Source organism: Camellia sinensis, chromosome 4, assembly GCF_055761805.1.
Source record: "Camellia sinensis isolate YWXY chromosome 4, ASM5576180v1, whole genome shotgun sequence".
Taxonomy (NCBI): domain Eukaryota; kingdom Viridiplantae; phylum Streptophyta; class Magnoliopsida; order Ericales; family Theaceae; genus Camellia; species Camellia sinensis.
Window position 1 is genome coordinate 109008247 of NC_138964.1, and position 19063 is coordinate 109027309.

At 37.8% G+C, this 19063-nt stretch overlaps 1 protein-coding gene across 1 annotated transcript; it reads right to left on the bottom strand.

Annotated features, from left to right (window-relative positions):
* Nucleotides 1-820: 820 nt before the first annotated feature.
* Nucleotides 821-3509, bottom strand: LOC114299433 (protein neprosin). The gene is made up of 5 exons (XM_082923535.1): nucleotides 3477-3509; nucleotides 1816-1968; nucleotides 1636-1689; nucleotides 1403-1540; nucleotides 821-1186 (listed from the first exon to the last, which is right to left on the bottom strand). Exons 1-5 carry the CDS (start codon nucleotides 3507-3509, stop codon nucleotides 821-823), a joined length of 744 nt encoding a protein of 247 aa, XP_082779661.1.
* Between the last annotated feature and the right edge of the window lie 15554 nt (nucleotides 3510-19063).

Sequence of the window (19063 nt, forward strand, 5' to 3'; positions counted from 1 at the left end):
TTTATAATTATCCCACGGAATTATAATTTTCACAATTATTAATTGCTCTATTTTTAAATTCCCACGTAATGGAAAGCCCAAACCACAGTCAAAGGCCCCTCAAAAAATAATTCAACTAGTTACCAAACAATAGAAAAAAGAGATTGATGTTTAATTATTAATTGGACAAATCTATATTGTAGTTAACTAAATTATTCATTGAAAATGATATGATAGATAAATTTGATTATATAAGCTTAGTTGGTAATTTTGTTGTTAAAAATGTAAGAAAAGTAACATTTAAGTGATATTTTGTTGTATTTAGATTAATTTGGATTGATTAATGGCTTTATTTTTCATTTGGTACTTTTTTTCCCCTTTGTTGTATATTGAGTCTTGCTAAGCCATGAAATAACAAAATCAAATTATTTTATTTTATTTTTATCTTTTTGAGTTCTTATAATGATTTGCTAAGATCTTAATCTATGTAAGCAAATTTTGGTAATCAAATTCAAACAATCTCTGTGTGGGTACCAATAAATAAATAATTGTGGGTAATTCCAATTACATTGGCTTAACACCCGTAAATGTTCAAAGTTGGTCCTGTTGAATAATCCAAATTTTTTAATTGATGACATTGCAGCCAAGAAGATTAAAATTTGCAAAGCTAAAAGGGTTGGATTGTGGATCACCCCTAGCATAAACACTAGCACTCGAGTCTTAATAGATGTTTTGAAAAGCACATGCAGTTATATATATAGAAGGACAAGGGGTGGTTAGTTTTACATTATTAATCCATGCCAAAATGAAATTTTAAAAGTACCAAATTTGTGTTCTCCTTCTAGGAACCTGCAGGGCCCCCATACAGTACCACATGCCCAAACTGAGCCCCATGGAATCCTTCATCAAACACTTGATACAGTTCTCCACTGTTTGTAAACTCATTTGTCTCAGGATTTATATCCCCTCCACTTGGACTCTTAAGTACAATATTCCTGAAGTATGCATCATATCTGGTGTCCTCATGATCAACAACAAAATAACCTTCCCCCATTGCAGGTTTCGGGGTGCCTGGTGGACTAAACACCTCTCCTCCCCATTCAGCATGTGAAGCTAAGTTTGCTAATCCGCCGCCAAGTATTCTATTTGGCCAAAATCCGAGATTGGTATTTGCAACTCCAAGCCACCAGTTTCCATTAGCTAGGTCCTGTATATTTTTACATGGATATCAAAATCGAATAATTGAACAGAAGAATGCAAATTCTATTTCTTTACCACTAATTACTTAATTGTGATTTTTGTTTTATAATTATTGGTGTAATAATTATTTGACACAATGGTAGCGTGACTTGGGAACTTGTGATCTGCCAATATAGTGGTCTAGGTGTGGACTTCATGTATATTAAGAGTTTTCAAATTTTACCTGCAAGATGTAGATTTCCATCTCAACCTGTGTCCCTCCACGTATAGAGATCTCGTCAATTACTAAACCAAGAGGTATATCTGTATTCACAATCACAAATCCAGGACAATCTGTATTGAAACAATGAGATTGACCTGCCTATTTGGTAGACAAACATATACGAATATATTGTAAGAGCTACTAAGAAAATATAGTCAATCAAGTAATATGCAATAAAAAGCAATGATACTTACATTCGTATATATGAATAGTCGAGTACGTGCGTCACCAAACAGAGATGGATCCACCTGAGACAAACCAAGAACATAATAACAACAAATGCTTTTGTCTATGTGAAGCTAGTTTTTACTTGTGAAAATTGTTTCTAAAATAAGTAAGAAGTTAATTTACAAGAAGCAAGAAGATCAACTTACCCTCCACCCGACTTGTAAGCTATCAGGCCCATTTTGAATCATCATTCGGCCTGCACTATATTGTTTACCCATGACATCTGGTTGGTGTACACTAAGCACCGCTGACGCTCCACTGTATTTGTTTGGACCATCTATTGTCTCAGCTACGGCATACTGGGTAATAAAAGTCCAAAACATGTGTTACTTTTATATTTCCCTTTAACCATAAAAGTCCAAAACATATGTGTTACTTTTATATTTTCCCTTTAACCTTTTCCACTGTGAGAATCTGAACATATCCATATTGTTGGGAGAAAGCCAAAGGCCAATTCAAAATACCCGAATCTAGAACAAAATAGCGAAAGTAATTTTTCTCCCTCTTTGTGTGAATCTATCAGGAAACAATTTGAATGGAGCACAATGTATTTACATATATATATAATCAGAAAATAATAAATCTAAAAATCACACAACAAGGCAAGAGCAATTTGCCAATCCAAAAAAAAAAAAAAAAAAAGGCAAAAACAATTTTTACATGGAAAACCTTCCCACTGTGAGAAGGAAAAAACTACGGGACCACAGTCCATCAAATATCTCCACTATCAAAGAATAATGTAGCCTTTAGTGTGAACTCGCCTTCCAACTTTCAGCTCAATCGGATGATCGACTGCTTGATCAAAGCTGGACAGAGTTTATCAAGAAACTGTTTGGCTCCCTTTTTCCTCTCTATTTGGTGGTTGCACTCTACTCTCTCTCTAGGGTAATAGAAAGGGTTTTTGTCTCCTCATGCACATGGGCCAAAAACCAAACAAAAAACATTATCCGTCTGGTTTAATTTTAGAAATATTATAATTTGAGTGTAGAGTTATGTTTTAAGTTTTGAGTTTTTAAATCATTATTTGAAAAGAAAATTTTTTTATTTAGTTATGAGTTTAAAAAATAGTTTTGAGATGATTTGTAATTTTTTTTCGATTGATTGATGTAAAAAGTGTGAGAAAATGTGCGAGGTGAGATGAGAGATGAGAGAGAAAAAGTAATTGATTAATTGATTTATTAATAATAAAAGACAAGAAAAGAAAAGCGATGAATTTTGATAGTAATTTAGAGTTGTATTTTAAAAATATGTTTGGTTAACAAGTTGCATTCAAATCATGATTTACAAATAGAGTTGAGTTTTGAAAAGTAAACCAAACACTACCATAATCTCTCCATGTGGGCTTGAGACTTACATGGGCTTTACCAAATATTTGGGCCATCCTCCACATACAAGGGAAACCCAACCCAACAAACATATATATGTACACTTGTACTTTTTTTTTGTTGATTTCCCCCCTCCCTCTTTTCATTCAAAAAAGGCATTGTGCCCTAACTATAAGATTTAATGTTTAGTGTTTTTGGTTGTGCAGATTCAGGCCATGTATACAATCACATCTGTAAGTAAAATTATTATCAAAAGTTTGCCTAAAACTTTCAACAAGATGAGGCTAAACATATAACTTCAAAAAATGAGGACTAAATCAATTTACAGGATCAAAAAATAAGGTTAGAGTGTTTTATGTGTGTGTTCAGCTCATTCAAGAAGGTGATTCATACAAACAAATAAAACCAAATATAGAAAACAAGCAATAGTGCAAAACTAATATTGTGAAGCTATATAATCTTGATTGACTAGGATAACTTACATCAGCACCACCGGTGTCATCTGCAGGAGTCATTATTTTTGAAGCAAGTTTCTCTCTAATGAGATCTTCTTTAGTAGTTCTTTTAATTGGAACTGTTCCAACCGGGCAACCCCCGCCCCTTAGTCCTATATGTAGAGGTTTGCTAACATTTGAGGAAACTTGATCTCTTGGTCTATTAGGTAATGAAGTGGGCTTCATCTGCAATTCAACTCAATTCGAAAAAGGCAAAGGAGACTTGCACATAAATTGATCACATAATGGATTACAAAAAACTCACAAGAGTTGGATTCTATTGTTGGGTACGTGCATGTCTTGTTTTCTATGAGCCTCATACAGTTATTAGTGTTGGGTGCGCATATCAAATTTTGTAAGATCCATACTGTATTTTGGTTTAGGTTGTGAAATCAAGAGTTCACTAGTAATTCAATGTGTAGGGTTTTATTAATTGTATGGGACTAACATTTCTATGGTTTGCCTATAAATATGAATCTTCTCTACACTCTCCTCTCTTTTATTGATGCTTGTCCTAAAATTATATTTTATCTATTCTATTTGATCAATACAATTATTCCCTTTGCCAATAAAAAGAAGTATTGTAGAGGTGTGAGATTGAGAGGGTTTGTAAAGATGTAGGGGATATGAAAAAATTCCAGGGACAACAATAGTGAGTAAGTAAGCACATGTAGCTAATCTTAAGTAGGAAAATGGGTAGAGTTTCAAGACTTCGGTATTGGTGTCAGATTTTAAAGGTTTTTGGTTTTATTGTTGTACTCGCTATGATTCATAGTATATTTCTCTATTGTATGCAAGTCTTTGTGATTTTAATTTTTAGTGTGTGCATATGGATGTGCTTCCATTCGAATTTAGGATGTGCAATAATCCCAACACCTATTGTGCGAACTACAGTGTTCTATGATTTATTTTGTGCTTGTAAAGTGTTGAATAAATAATTAAGTAGCCTTCAATTATGTGATGGAGATAAGAGGATGTATGGAGACAAACCTGAAAATGAAAAGTGTGGTTCTTCAATAAAGGATGATCAAATGCAGGTTGTTTGTAGAAATCCACGCAATCATATATATCTCCATAATTATTCTGTAAATGTTATAACCTTCCTGTTAATTTTTATATACAATTGTTCAACTCATTTAAAAAATTAGTTTAATATTTTATTGTTAATTTGGTATAAATTTAATTCATTCCACATTAGAGACAAAAGGATCCCATGCTGTACATAGAGATTGTGTTTGTTTGGGATTGTCCCTATATATCCTTTATATGGTGATTATTAAGTTCCATAAGAGGTAGATACAAAATAAGACATTAAGTATGAGAGATACCAAATGAGAGATTAAGAAGGGTCTGCGTTGGTAAAAACACCAAAATATTCTCCCATTATGGTCATTACATTACGTATGTATGTCTAGTGTGATATGGGATATGATAAGATTTTACCAATTTCCCAATCTAGGAACATTTCAAACTGGGATACGATATGCAATTGATAATATCAACATCAATTATGGCAAGTCTATTAATCAAATATAATTTACTCCCAAGAAACAAACATAGCAAAATTGAACTAAGACTTTGGATTTTAGATTTATATATGAATTTGAAAGGGAAGTAGAAAACATGAGTGAAAAATGAAAATATAATTATACTTTACCTAACTATTCCATTTCTCTATCTAAATTCGTAATCCAAACGCAGTCTAAATGTTTCTAATAATAGTTGAGAATAAATACTTGTATAGTCATGCCTGCTGGCTTGTTGAGATGCTTAAGTCGCTCCTCTAACTCCAAATCTTCTTCTTTAGTTAAACTCCTCCAGTCTCCTTCAATTCCATTGTGTCCCACAAGGTGAGAGCATACACACAGAAATAATACGATAGCATGTAAGTCCATGGGATGATCTGGAGAATAATAAAAAAGCATAGTTAGTGATCAAAAATCACAACAATCATGCTATAATTATTTAAGGCAATTAATGAAATTACAATCGTACTACATCTATACACATAAGGTTCACATACTTTATTTTTGAACAAAATATATTAATAGTCCTTAAAGTATGTGTTTATTGTCGTTTTGGTTCTTCAAGTTTTAATTTTGTGAATTTCATTATTGAAATTTCAATTTGAGTCAATTTGTTCCAATTCTAAGTGTACCTTCTAAATAGCTAACGGAATGGTAATAAAATACACACATGTTCTTTAAAGTATGTGTTTCTTGTCACTCGTATCACTTTGGTCCTTGAGGTTTTTAATTTTGTCAATTTGGTCATAAAACATTAATGAAGAAAATAAAACATAACCATACAACATTAAATGACGAACTTGATAAAATTGATACTTGAGAGACCAATATGACACAAAATATACATTTTTAGGACCATGGTAAAATTTATAATTATTTTTTCTTAACAATTTAGACATCTGTTTTGAAATTATATTAATTTGACTCAAATTGACAATTTTGAAGCAAAATGACAAAATTTTTTTTTTTTTTGATCTGCTAGAATCAGTTATTAGTTGTTAGATTAGTACATTTAGAAGTTAGCCTTCTCATCCTTTGTAAATTCAACTCTCCCCAAGAAGAGTTAAAGTAGGATATTTAATCTAATAGTTGTATAGACGTCACCGGTTAAATTTCGATAGAGAAGTTGGGCTTGATAGATTGGTTGTAAATAACTCTTATATATTGATCCAAAAAAAAAAAACTTAAAATTATAATAATTAAATTTATTTCCAATGAAGTAATTTATTTAAGAAGTAATGAATTAAAAACTCAATCTCTTGCATTACTCCAATTTAATTTTAGTTGAAAATTGAAAATATCAATTTGACTGGATTGATGGCTAACGATTGGGTTTTTTATGGAGAAAATTATACCAATGAGGTGATAAATTTATAATATAGGAAAATTCATTTAAAATTAGATAGTCTTATCAAAGTAACTTATTATTTTAAAATGTCATTGTCATATTATTTTAATTAAATTATTTATGTAAAATTTATTTTTTTTAAATCGATTTCTTAAATTTATTTTAATAAGAGTGCGAGAGTGAATTATTATTTATTTATTTTTGATAACTTGGTAACCACCAATCTCACTGTTTAAAAACAAATGATCCAATTAAAGTATGGACTGACCCAAAAAATTGTTTGGGCAAGGAGATTTTGAATTTAAGAACATAGAGAGAGCACGTCCTTAGGTAGTGTTTCACTCATTGTAATGATTAAAGTGGAATGAAATTATCATTCCATCAAAATATTCATTCATTTGTTTGATTAAAAAAAATAATAACAAACGCATTATAAATAGAATTACCTTTCACAATTTTAAATAAATAGCCATTCCATATGAAAGTCTATGGAATTACAATTCATTTTAATGAACCAAAAATAGAGCATAATGGTTAGCAATATTCTATTATGAAGAGAGTAAAAAAGACACGTCAAACTACTAAATCAAAGTAAACGAAATAACAATGAAAATGAACCGACAAATTAAACAGGAAATATTGAGTAAATTTATAAACGCACATACAAAAATCAAGGCATAATTTGTTTAAAGTAATGATTGCCATATAAAAAAAATGCAAGTGGGAATAATGTATATTATTTGTAAGTAATTGAAGGAAAATACAATAAATTTTTATTTTTATTTTTTTAATTTTATTTTTATGAGTTTAGTAAAAATGGATTTAAATATACTAATTTTACAACTATTAAGCATGAATTAACATTGTTTTCTGTTAACAAAGTACACTTGTAGGGAGAGATGTTGTGAAATGCAGCTTTGCTTAATTGAATTAATTTTTCACTCTCTAATTTGGAATTCAGACTAAGACATCTTTACATTTGAAGGAAGTTACAGAAATTTATATTTAAAATTAACAAGTTATGACTAGGAAAAAATATAATGCCATAAATCATAAACAAATACCCGAAAGACAATAGACTTCTATCACAAGAATGATTTTGAGACCTCAATACACATGGGAATGGGATTGGGAATGTGTGTGGTTCAAATATATATACTAGTAAAGGAAGCCGATGTCTAGCAATGCCCATTATTATTATGGTTAATGCTAATAAATGTCTCTGGGGTATTTGATTAGCAATGCCCATTATTATTATGGTTAATGCTAATAAATGTCTCTGGGGTATTTGATAAGATGTGGTGAAGAAAAATATTATAGGTCTCAAATTTTCTACTAAATAAATGACTAAATGTCTCATATGGACCCCACACTCATGTGAGATATTTCGTCATTTGTTTGGTAAAAAATTTGGTATCCGTAACATTACCCATGTGTTAAATAGGAAATTGGGGCGCCTATTGTGCATCAAGCATGTAGGCGCTATTGTGCACGCTTTGAGGCTCACTCTGAGTCTTATATTGATAATCCGAACTGTTTATTTTTTAGTGTATACCATGAAGAACATATCTATAAATAATCCAGTTGATCTGACAACAGTAACTCATTTATCAAAACACATTTGTATTGATAAAAATGCATTGTCAATGTTATTTTAAATATAATATTGAATATAAATATGTTTCGATTAAAGGATTATCGTTATCCAATTTATTTATTTTTTATAAATATATTGTACACGATATAGTCTAAAAAAAAAATACTTTCAATCATTAAAATAAAAATCAGAGTGAGCCTCACCGTGAGCATAACAGTGCTAGTAGTGCTTGACATATACAATAGGCACCTTAATTTTTTATTTTTATTTTTTATGAGGACAATAGGCACCCTAATTCTATTAAATAGGAGGACAATGCTAGAGACTACTAAAAGTGGTATTCTAAAGCAACTACTAATGATGTGGCATCCACTTTTTCAAAAAAAATAAAAAAAAGACACAACAACATTGTGACAGTAGGTGGGATCCACTACCACATCATTAGTAGTGGCATTAATTAGTATTTTCCTAAATGGGATAGTATTAATTTTTATTATTAATGCATATTTAATATTATATTAAATTTTCTTGAATTTAGTAATTTTCTATTTTTAATCTATTAATTATGGGAATTTTTTTCGATAAATCCTCTTTCTAAGAGTTTTATTCCATTAAATCCATATTGTTTTTGACTATTCTATTAGGTCCTATTTGAGGTAAAAAGACCAAAGCACCCTCAATCTCTCCTACCCCTATTAATGTTGATATTTAATGTTGATTATCATTATATTTTGATAGTTCTCATGTATCAATATGTTGACTATCATTATATTCATATTAATTTGAAATAAATTTTTGTCATCGTGTAACGCCCTCAAAAAAATAACATTAAACCCATCAAATAAGACATGCATTTACATATAAACTAACCACATTCCTTTATTCAATAGAGTTCCATTACATAAGTATTACATGTTAACATCAAAACAAAATGCCTTACAGGCTTACAGCTTTCCAAGTTAACACTTGGTTACAACAAAAGAGTACTAACTCGTTTACACATAAAGCCCTCGGCTTGAAGTTACATGTAATACATCAAAAGTAAAACGACAAAACATGTCCGCCTCTAGCCTCCCAAGCTATGTTATAGCGATCCCGGGTTTACCCTTGTTATACCGTGATCCGGACATGTGTCCGTGGATGTTGGTAGTTGTCTATCATCTTGTTTGCATCCTTTTTACTTAGTATTTGAGTTATGGGATGTGTTGGGCAGGTTTGTTTCAGGTTGGTTGAGTTTAGAAACCAAAACTAGCTGCCTAGATTTTTGGCCTGTCCGCTCGAGCGGAGGTGTTGGCGCTCGAGCGGGGAATACATCCATCCAGTATCTTGTTGTGCAGTGTTGTGAGCTCGAGCGTAGGGATTGGGAGCTCGAGCGGAGGCCTGGTTCTGCAAAAGTGCTGAGCGAGTGCATTCTGCGCTCGAGCGGGAGGTTGGCCGCTCGAGCGGGAGTCTGTGAGTGGCCGCTCGAGCGGGGTGTTTTACGCTCGAGCGGAGACCTGGGTTAAAGTCCCGAAATTGTGACTTTTCAAATCACTTTTTCACTTTCTCTTCTCTCTCTTACTTTTCCAAAATCACCATTGTTGAGCCTCTCACTCTAGACTCTACCTTCTCTCTAGGTTTTGATCTAGTAGGAGTGATTTACTCACCTTTGGCCTTTACAAAAAAGTTGTTGATCGTCGAGGGCTTCATTTTAATCTGAAAATCTCGGGTTTTGGAGCACGTTGAGTTTTGTCTTCTTCTCCCTTGGAGCTCCGAATTTGAGGTAGGGATAACCTACTCCTCTCTATGGGTTTTGTCTTTAAATTTTGGTATTTTGAGATGTTGGGGTTGGTTTGGTAATTTTGTGAAAGTTGGGGCTTTTGTGTAATTTTACAAAGATTGGGGTTTTATTCATAATAAACCTAGATGCATGTTTGGCATGGAAAAATGGAATGATTGTTGAATCATTGATGAAAATGGGACCTAAGGGTTGAAATGGTAATTATGGAAAATGGCCTAATTACATTGTTTAATTAATTGGGATAATTAATTGGTGAGTAATGAGGAAATGAAATGTTGATTGAATATCCATTTGTGCATTTATTTTCTGTTTTAGAAATAACTGCTGTGGGGCTATCGGTGGAGGATAGTCGAGATTGTTGTAGACAATGCATGATGATTAGGTAAACGGAAACTAATCAATGGAATGTGTCATGGAACTTGACGGTTGATAGAATACATTAATTGTGTGTATTGTGTGATTGTATATAGAACCAATGTGTTTATATACGTTATGTGTAGAGGAGGAGATAGGGGATGTACTCCGCGGTTTAGGGGAAGATAGGGGATGTACCTCTAAACCGGATAGGTATTGGGAGGAGATAGGGGATGAACTCCGTAGACAGAGCTCATATGCTTGTCTAGAGAAGTGAAGATAGAGCTCATATGCTTATCTGTTGTGAAGTGTGGATACAGCTTGTATGCTTATCTGTGGATATTGTTGATATACATATCTGTTGTGAAGTGTGGATATTGTGGTTATACATATCTGTTGTAGAGTGTGGATACAGCTTGTATGCTTATCTGTGGATATTGTTGATATACATATCTGAGAGAATGCGGATATAGCTTTTATGCTTATCTGAATGTGAGATATAGTTTTTATACATATCTGTGGAAATGATGATAGAGCTAGCATGCTTATCTGTTGAAAAAGGGAAAATGAAAAGTAATTGGGACTTGTAAGTCGTTGACATAAATATGTAATTTATGTGATTGTATCAGTGTTGACCAACTATCAATTGCTAATGTTTTAGTCATTGTCCATGGTTGGTTTAGTGTATTTCTACTGGGCTGTGGCTCACCCTATATGGGAATATCATTTTCAGGTACAGGAAGCATGCCACCTCCAAGGACATAGCTGGGAGGCTAGTGGCGGGCATAGTTTTGTCGTTTTACTTTTGATGTATTACATGTAATTTCAAGCCAAGGGCTTAATGTGTAAACGAGTTAGAACTCTTTGTTGTAACCAAGTGTTAACTTGGAAAGCTGTAAGCCCGTAGGGCATTTTGTTATGAGGTTAACATGTAATACTTACGTCTTGGAATTCTAATGAATGAAAGGAATGCAGTTAGTTTAAATGTAAATGCATGTCTTATCTGATGGGTTTATTGTTATTATTTTGAGGGCGTTACAACTTGGTATCAGAGCGTACCGGGTTCGAATACTTTGGGTACGTGGGAAGTGATTAGGATCACAATGGGTTTGTCTCGCTTGATAGAGACTTAGATGTAGTATCATATGCTATGTGCTTAAATGCTAACATGCTTATGTGACTATGTGGGTATGGGATTTAATTTCTAGGATGTTGATTGGATCCTTGAGTTTCTGGGAGTCTTGTTGGAAAAGCACTTGATCAATGCTGTTTCTAACCGGAACTCTAGTAACGCCTCGGGACTATCATTATCCGGAAATAAAATTCGTAAGTGCTTATGTGTTTATGTGCTTATGTGGAGTGAATTACACTTGTCCATGCATTAGGACGTGAGTGTTTAGTTTCGGCACATTCGTGAATGTGCTAATGTTCTGTGTTGTCTTTATTAGGATGTCAGGACGAGGAAGAGGTGCTAGGCGTGGTAGACCTGCGAGGCAGGAAGTACCGTTACAGGGTGAGATTCCGGCAGTGCAGGAGGGAGTTGGGCAGGCCAATGTGGCCGAGCCAGTAGGTCAGCAGGCTATGGGTGCCTTGGCCAGAGAGATAGCAGGAGCTTTGGGTATTCTTAGAGCTGGGAATCAGGCAGCTGAGGCAGGGCCTTCCTTCTTGAAGAGGGAGTTCTTCCGGTGTAATCCGGACGAGTTTATTGGGGATCCTAAAGAGCCGCTTAAGGCAGATGAATGGCTCGAACAGACAACGAAGACGTTTGAGATGCTTGGCATCGAGGACGGAGCACTGAAAGTGACCTTGGCATCCTTCCAGCTGAAGGGAGATGCGGGTCAATGGTGGAAGTACGAGAAAGCTCGTGTTGGTGGTACTTGGGAGGCGTTTGTAAATGCTTTTCAGGAGAGGTTTTTGTCTGCAGTAGCTAGGGAGAAGCTGAGAGATCAGTTTAGCCGGCTTAATCAGCAGGGCTTGTCGGTGGCCGAGTTTGAGGCTACTTTTACCAGTCTGTCTAGGTTTGCACCTGAACTGGTGGCGTCTGAGGAACGCCGTTGCTATGAGTTTGAGCGGAAGTTGGGGCGGGGCCTCAAGTTGAGAATTGGTGGGTCTTACATTCGAGAGTATAGACACCTGGTAGACGCTGCAGCTCATATGGAGCTTATGATGCAGGAGGAGGATGAGGGTCAGAGAGGCTCCAAGAGGAGCCAGGATAGTCAGAGTGATGGCAGGAGACAGAAGGGTAATAACCCTCAGCAGTCTCAGGGTGCAGTCTCTAGATCGACCTTTCCAGTGCCTAGTGTAGGCTCGGGGAGAGGCAGTCAGGGAGAATTCACTTGTTACAAGTGTGGCCAGCTGGGTCACAAGGTTTCGGTTTGCCCGCAGAAGGGTGGGAGTCAGAAAGCTGCTTCTTCTTCAGCTAGATCGCCGAGTCAGAGTTTGGGCAGGGGCCAGCTCTTGACTTGTTATCAGTGTGGACAACCTGGGCACATGAAGAGGTTTTGCCCACAGTTGAGTGCCACTTCGGGAGCGTCTGGTTCTAGGCAGACGCAGGGTTTTCAGCCAGCTCAGTCTGTGCAGGCCTCGAGGGCCAATCCGGGAGCTTCGTCATCCCAGTCTGTGCAGCAGTCTTTTGCTCCGAGAGGTGAGCAGGTAGACCAGGGGCCTACGGGGCGCGTGTATGCTGTTACCGCGCAGGATTTAGTACCGGCTCCATCAGTAGTGAGAGGTACTTTTCTGTTTTGCAACTCAGTTGCTAATGTGTTGATAGACACAGGTGCATCTCATTCTTTTGTATCTGCTGCATTTGCATCTGTTTTGGAATTGGAGTTAGCACAGTTAGCATCTCCTATTTGTGTGGTATCGCCTTTGGGTGGTGAGTTGATTCTGAAACAGGGTGTTAGGGGATGTGATATAGAGGTCGCCGACTATAGGCTTCCTTTTCCGTTTGTTGTCATGCCCATGAAGGGTTTTGATGTTATTTTGGGTATGGACTGGTTATCGTCATACCGGGCTGTTATTGATTGCTACCGCCAGAGGGTTACATTATGTACCTTGAGCGGGGAGTGGTTCCATTTCTTGGGAGACCGGGTTGGTAGTGTTTTGCCACCGGGGTATGATTCGCGAGGGCGAAGTGAGCTTAGTGGTCTACTTGCTAGCTTTGAGAGTAGTAAGTGTGATGAGACACTGATTGTGTTGCCGAGGGTGGTTTGTGAGTATTCGGATGTTTTTCCCGAAGATCTTGTTAGTTTGCCACCTCACCGAGAGATAGAGTTCTCTATTGATTTAGTGCCTGGTACGGCGCCGATTTCTATGGCACCTTACCGTTTTGCTCCAGCAGAGTTGGTTGAGTTGAAAGTTCAGCTCCAGGAATTGCTCGATAAGGGCTTTGTTCGCCCTAGTGTTTCACCGTGGGGAGCACCGGCCCTCTTTGTTAAAAAGAAAGATGGTGCCTTGAGATTGTGTATTGACTATCGGAAGTTGAATCGGGCTACGGTTAAGAATAAGTATCCTATGCCCCGTATAGATGATTTGTTTGACCAATTGAAGGGTTCCCGTTGTTTCTCTAAGATAGACTTGAGATCGGGTTACCATCAGTTGAGGGTCAGGGAGGAAGATATTCCTAAGACGGCATTCCGTACGCGGTATGGCCATTATGAGTTTCTGGTGATGCCATTTGGGCTTACCAATGCACCGACAGTCTTTATGGACTTGATGAACCGGATTTTCCGGGAGTTCTTAGACCGATTTGTGGTTGTTTTCGTGGACGATATCCTTATCTATTCGTCTTCTGAGAAGGAGCACGAGGCACACTTGAGAGTGGTGCTTGAGTTACTTAGAGCCCATAGGCTCTATGCCAAGTTTGGGAAGTGTGAGTTCTGGCTGAGGGAAGTCAAATTCTTAGGCCACGTGGTATCCGGGGAAGGGGTGTCTGTTGATACATCCAAGGTTGAGGCAGTGCAAGATTGGGCACAGCCTAAGAGTGTGTTTGAGATCCGCAGTTTTCTGGGATTGGCTGGGTATTACCGTCGGTTTGTGAAAGATTTCTCCAGGTTAGCGTCACCGTTGACTAGACTGACTCGGAAGGGAGTCAAGTTTGTGTGGAGTGAGACTTGTGAAAAGTCGTTCCAAGAGTTGAAAGTTAGATTGACCACCGCTCCGGTGTTGATTATTCCGGAGAGAGGGTTGGGTTATGCGGTTTATTGTGATGCCTCACGAGAGGGTTTGGGTTGTGTGTTGATGCAAGAAGGGAAAGTGGTAGCTTATGGCTCACGTCAGTTGAAAATACACGAGGAGAATTACCCCACACACGACCTAGAGTTAGCAGCTGTGATCTTTGCCTTGAAAATCTGGAGGCACTACCTTTATGGTGAGAGGTTCGAGGTATTCTCGGATCATAAGAGTTTGAAGTATCTGTTTACACAGAGAGACTTGAATTTGAGGCAGAGGAGATGGATGGAGTTCATCGAAGACTATGATTTTGAGTTACATTATCATCCGGGAAAGGCCAATGTTGTGGCCGATGCCCTTAGTAGGAAAACCATTAGTGATGTAGCTTGTATAGCCATCCAGGAATGGGTGATGTTGGGAGCACTTGGCGAGTTTGATTTGCTACTGGGCGAATCTGTTGAGGCTGCGGCCTTGTTTTCTGTTGTTGCGCAGCCTACACTTGTGATTAGAGTGTTAGAGGCACAGAGAGGTGACCTTGAGGTAGAATCCCTCCGAGAAAAGATCTCCAGTGGGAAAGTTGAGAAGGGTTTGACGGTGTATCCCGACCTGAGTGTGAGATACCGAGACCGTGTGTTTGTACCGGAGGCTTGCCGAGAGGAAGTACTCCGAGAGTTTCACCATTCGCGCCTTGCGGTGCATCCGGGAGGTACTAAGATGTATCAGGATTTGGGTCGCCAGTTTTGGTGGCGGGGTATGAAAAGAGATGTGGCTGTTTTCGTATCGAAGTGCCTTACTTGCCAGCAAGTAAAGGCCGAGCATCAGAGGCCAGCGGGTTTGTTGCAACCCTTGCCTATTGCCGAGTGGAAGTGGGAGCATGTCACTATGGACTTCGTTGTAGGTCTTCCGAGGACTCAGCGGGGTAGTGATGCTATTTGGGTGGTTGTAGACCGGTTGACTAAGTCGGCGCACTTTATTCCTATGCGCGTGAGAGATTCGGTAGATCACCTAGCCCATTTGTATATTCGGGATGTAGTGAGATTGCACGGGGTCCCAGTGACGATTGTCTCAGATAGAGATCCTCGTTTTACTGCTAGGTTGTGGCAGAGTTTGCAGAGTGCCTTGGGCACTAAGTTGACCTTTAGTACGGCTTATCATCCTCAGACTGACGGGCAGTCCGAGCGTACTATTCAGATCCTCGAGGATATGCTTCGGGGTTGTGTCCTGGATTTCAGTGGGACGTGGGAGAGGCACTTGCCATTGGTAGAGTTTGCCTACAACAACAGTTTTCAGTCTAGCATCGGTATGGCACCGTTTGAGGCCTTGTATGGCCGACCGTGTAGGTCTCCAGTTTGTTGGGCCGAGGTGGGTGATGCACCTTTGTTGGGTCCGGAGTTGGTTAGGGAGACGACGGAGAAAGTTGAGCTTATCCGTAGGAGGCTTGTTACAGCCCAGAGTCGACAAAAGAGTTATGCCGACCGTAGGAGGAGGCCTTTGGCGTTTGAGGTAGGTGATCATGTTTTTCTGAAGATATCACCTAGACGAGGCTTGATGAGATTTGGGAAGAGTGGGAAGTTATCCCCTCGGTTTATAGGTCCTTTTGAGATCCTTGAGAGGATAGGTGAGGTTGCTTATCGGTTAGCCTTACCGCCGCAGTTGTCCGGAGTGCATGACGTGTTTCATGTGAGTATGCTTCGGAAGTATGAGCCAGATCCATCACATGTGCTGGATTGGACCGATTTAGAGGTAGATGAGGATGCCTCGTATGAGGAGAGACCGGTTCGGGTCTTGGATAGGCGGGATCAGGTCCTGCGTGGCAAGACCATTCCTTTGGTGAAAGTCTTGTGGAAACATCACGGAGTGGAGGAAGCCACTTGGGAACGTGAGTTGGAAGTCCGTGAGAAATATCCGGACTTGTTTGTTGATGTGTGATCTTGTATTTAAATTTTACGTTTTGTTGAACTTAAGAGCTTTTATATATGTCTTAAGTTGTGAAACATTGAAAATGTTTGGTTTATTGAAAGTATGTTTTGGAACTTGCCTCATATGGAAGTTGAATGTAACATTATATCTGTTGAATATATTGTTGGAATTGGAAGGATAGTGCATAATGTTGATGCATGTTGAAAATAAATATGTTGTTTACATATTGTGATATGTCTCTTGTTAAAGGGATGGGATGACCGGTAATGGGTCGAATTGTTGAATGTTAAAGTATAACATTGTTTAAAATGAAGCAAAACTAGTTTTTGAAAGCTTGTGCTTAATTTCGGGGGCGAAATTCTTTAAGGGGGGGAGGTTATAGCGATCCCGGGTTTACCCTTGTTATACCGTGATCCGGACATGTGTCCGTGGATGTTGGTAGTTGTCTATCATCTTGTTTGCATCCTTTTTACTTAGTATTTGAGTTATGGGATGTGTTGGGCAGGTTTGTTTCAGGTTGGTTGAGTTTAGAAACCAAAACTAGCTGCCTAGATTTTTGGCCTGTCCGCTCGAGCGGTGGTGTTGGCGCTCGAGCGGGGAATACATCCATCCAGTATCTTGTTGTGCAGTGTTGTGAGCTCGAGCGTAGGGATTGGGAGCTCGAGCGGAGGCCTGGTTCTGCAAAAGTGCTGAGCGAGTGCATTCTGCGCTCGAGCGGGAGGTTGGCCGCTCGAGCGGGAGTCTGTGAGTGGCCGCTCGAGCGGGGTGTTTTACGCTCGAGCGGAGACCTGGGTTAAAGTCCCGAAATTGTGACTTTTCAAATCACTTTTTCACTTTCTCTTCTCTCTCTTACTTTTCCAAAATCACCATTGTTGAGCCTCTCACTCTAGACTCTACCTTCTCTCTAGGTTTTGATCTAGTAGGAGTGATTTACTCACCTTTGGCCTTTACAAAAAAGTTGTTGATCGTCGAGGGCTTCATTTTAATCTGAAAATCTCGGGTTTTGGAGCACGTTGAGTTTTGTCTTCTTCTCCCTTGGAGCTCCGAATTTGAGGTAGGGATAACCTACTCCTCTCTATGGGTTTTGTCTTTAAATTTTGGTATTTTGAGATGTTGGGGTTGGTTTGGTAATTTTGTGAAAGTTGGGGCTTTTGTGTAATTTTACAAAGATTGGGGTTTTATTCATAATAAACCTAGATGCATGTTTGGCATGGAAAAATGGAATGATTGTTGAATCATTGATGAAAATGGGACCTAAGGGTTGAAATGGTAATTATGGAAAATGGCCTAATTACATTGTTTAATTAATTGGGATAATTAATTGGTGAGTAATGAGGAAATGAAATGTTGATTGAATATCCATTTGTGCATTTATTTTCTGTTTTAGAAATAACTGCTGTGGGGCTATCGGTGGAGGATAGTCGAGATTGTTGTAGACAATGCATGATGATTAGGTAAACGGAAACTAATCAATGGAATGTGTCATGGAACTTGATGGTTGATAGAATACATTAATTGTGTGTATTGTGTGATTGTATATAGAACCAATGTGTTTATATACGTTATGTGTAGAGGAGGAGATAGGGGATGTACTCCGCGGTTTAGGGGAAGATAGGGGATGTACCTCTAAACCGGATAGGTATTGGGAGGAGATAGGGGATGAACTCCGTAGACAGAGCTCATATGCTTGTCTAGAGAAGTGAAGATAGAGCTCATATGCTTATCTGTTGTGAAGTGTGGATACAGCTTGTATGCTTATCTGTGGATATTGTTGATATACATATCTGTTGTGAAGTGTGGATATTGTGGTTATACATATCTGTTGTAGAGTGTGGATACAGCTTGTATGCTTATCTGTGGATATTGTTGATATACATATCTGAGAGAATGCGGATATAGCTTTTATGCTTATCTGAATGTGAGATATAGTTTTTATACATATCTGTGGAAATGATGATAGAGCTAGCATGCTTATCTGTTGAAAAAGGGAAAATGAAAAGTAATTGGGACTTGTAAGTCGTTGACATAAATATGTAATTTATGTGATTGTATCAGTGTTGACCAACTATCAATTGCTAATGTTTTAGTCATTGTCCATGGTTGGTTTAGTGTATTTCTACTGGGCTGTGGCTCACCCTATATGGGAATATCATTTTCAGGTACAGGAAGCATGCCACCTCCAAGGACATAGCTGGGAGGCTAGTGGCGGGCATAGTTTTGTCGTTTTACTTTTGATGTATTACATGTAATTTCAAGCCAAGGGCTTAATGTGTAAACGAGTTAGAACTCTTTGTTGTAACCAAGTGTTAACTTGGAAAGCTGTAAGCCCGTAGGGCATTTTGTTATGAGGTTAACATGTAATACTTACGTCTTGGAATTCTAATGAATGAAAGGAATGCAGTTAGTTTAAATGTAAATGCATGTCTTATCTGATGGGTTTATTGTTATTATTTTGAGGGCGTTACATATGTCCTTGGAGGTGGCATGCTTCCTGCACCTGAAAATGATATTCCCATATAGGGTGAGCCACAGCCCAGTAGAAATACACTGAACCAACCATGAACAATGCCTAAAATATTAGCAATTGATAGATGGCCAATACTGATACAATCACATAAATCATATATTTATGTCAAACGACTTACAAGTCCCAATTACTTTTCATTTCCCCTTTTTCAACAGATAGGCATATAAGCACTACCCACATGCTCAACAGATATGTATAACAACAATATCCACATTCTCAGATAAGCAAATAAGCTATATCAGCATTCTATAACAGATATGTATAACAACAATATCCACAGATAAGCATAAAAGCTATATCCACACATCACAAAGATAAGCATATAAGCTCTATCTTCACTTCTTTAGACAAGC

What these genes read in the sequence shown, in the direction of transcription:
- LOC114299433 (XM_082923535.1), bottom strand. Translation starts at nt 3,509, where the DNA reads ATGACTCCTGCAGATGACACCGGTGGTGCTGAT. An exon ending in GCTTACAAGTCGGGTGGAGG is followed by an intron (nt 1,690 to 1,815) that starts GTAAGTTGATCT and finishes GGTTTGTCTCAG; the next exon opens with GTGGATCCATCTCTGTTTGG. An exon ending in GACTATTCATATATACGAAT is followed by an intron (nt 1,541 to 1,635) that starts GTAAGTATCATT and finishes TCTACCAAATAG; the next exon opens with GCAGGTCAATCTCATTGTTT.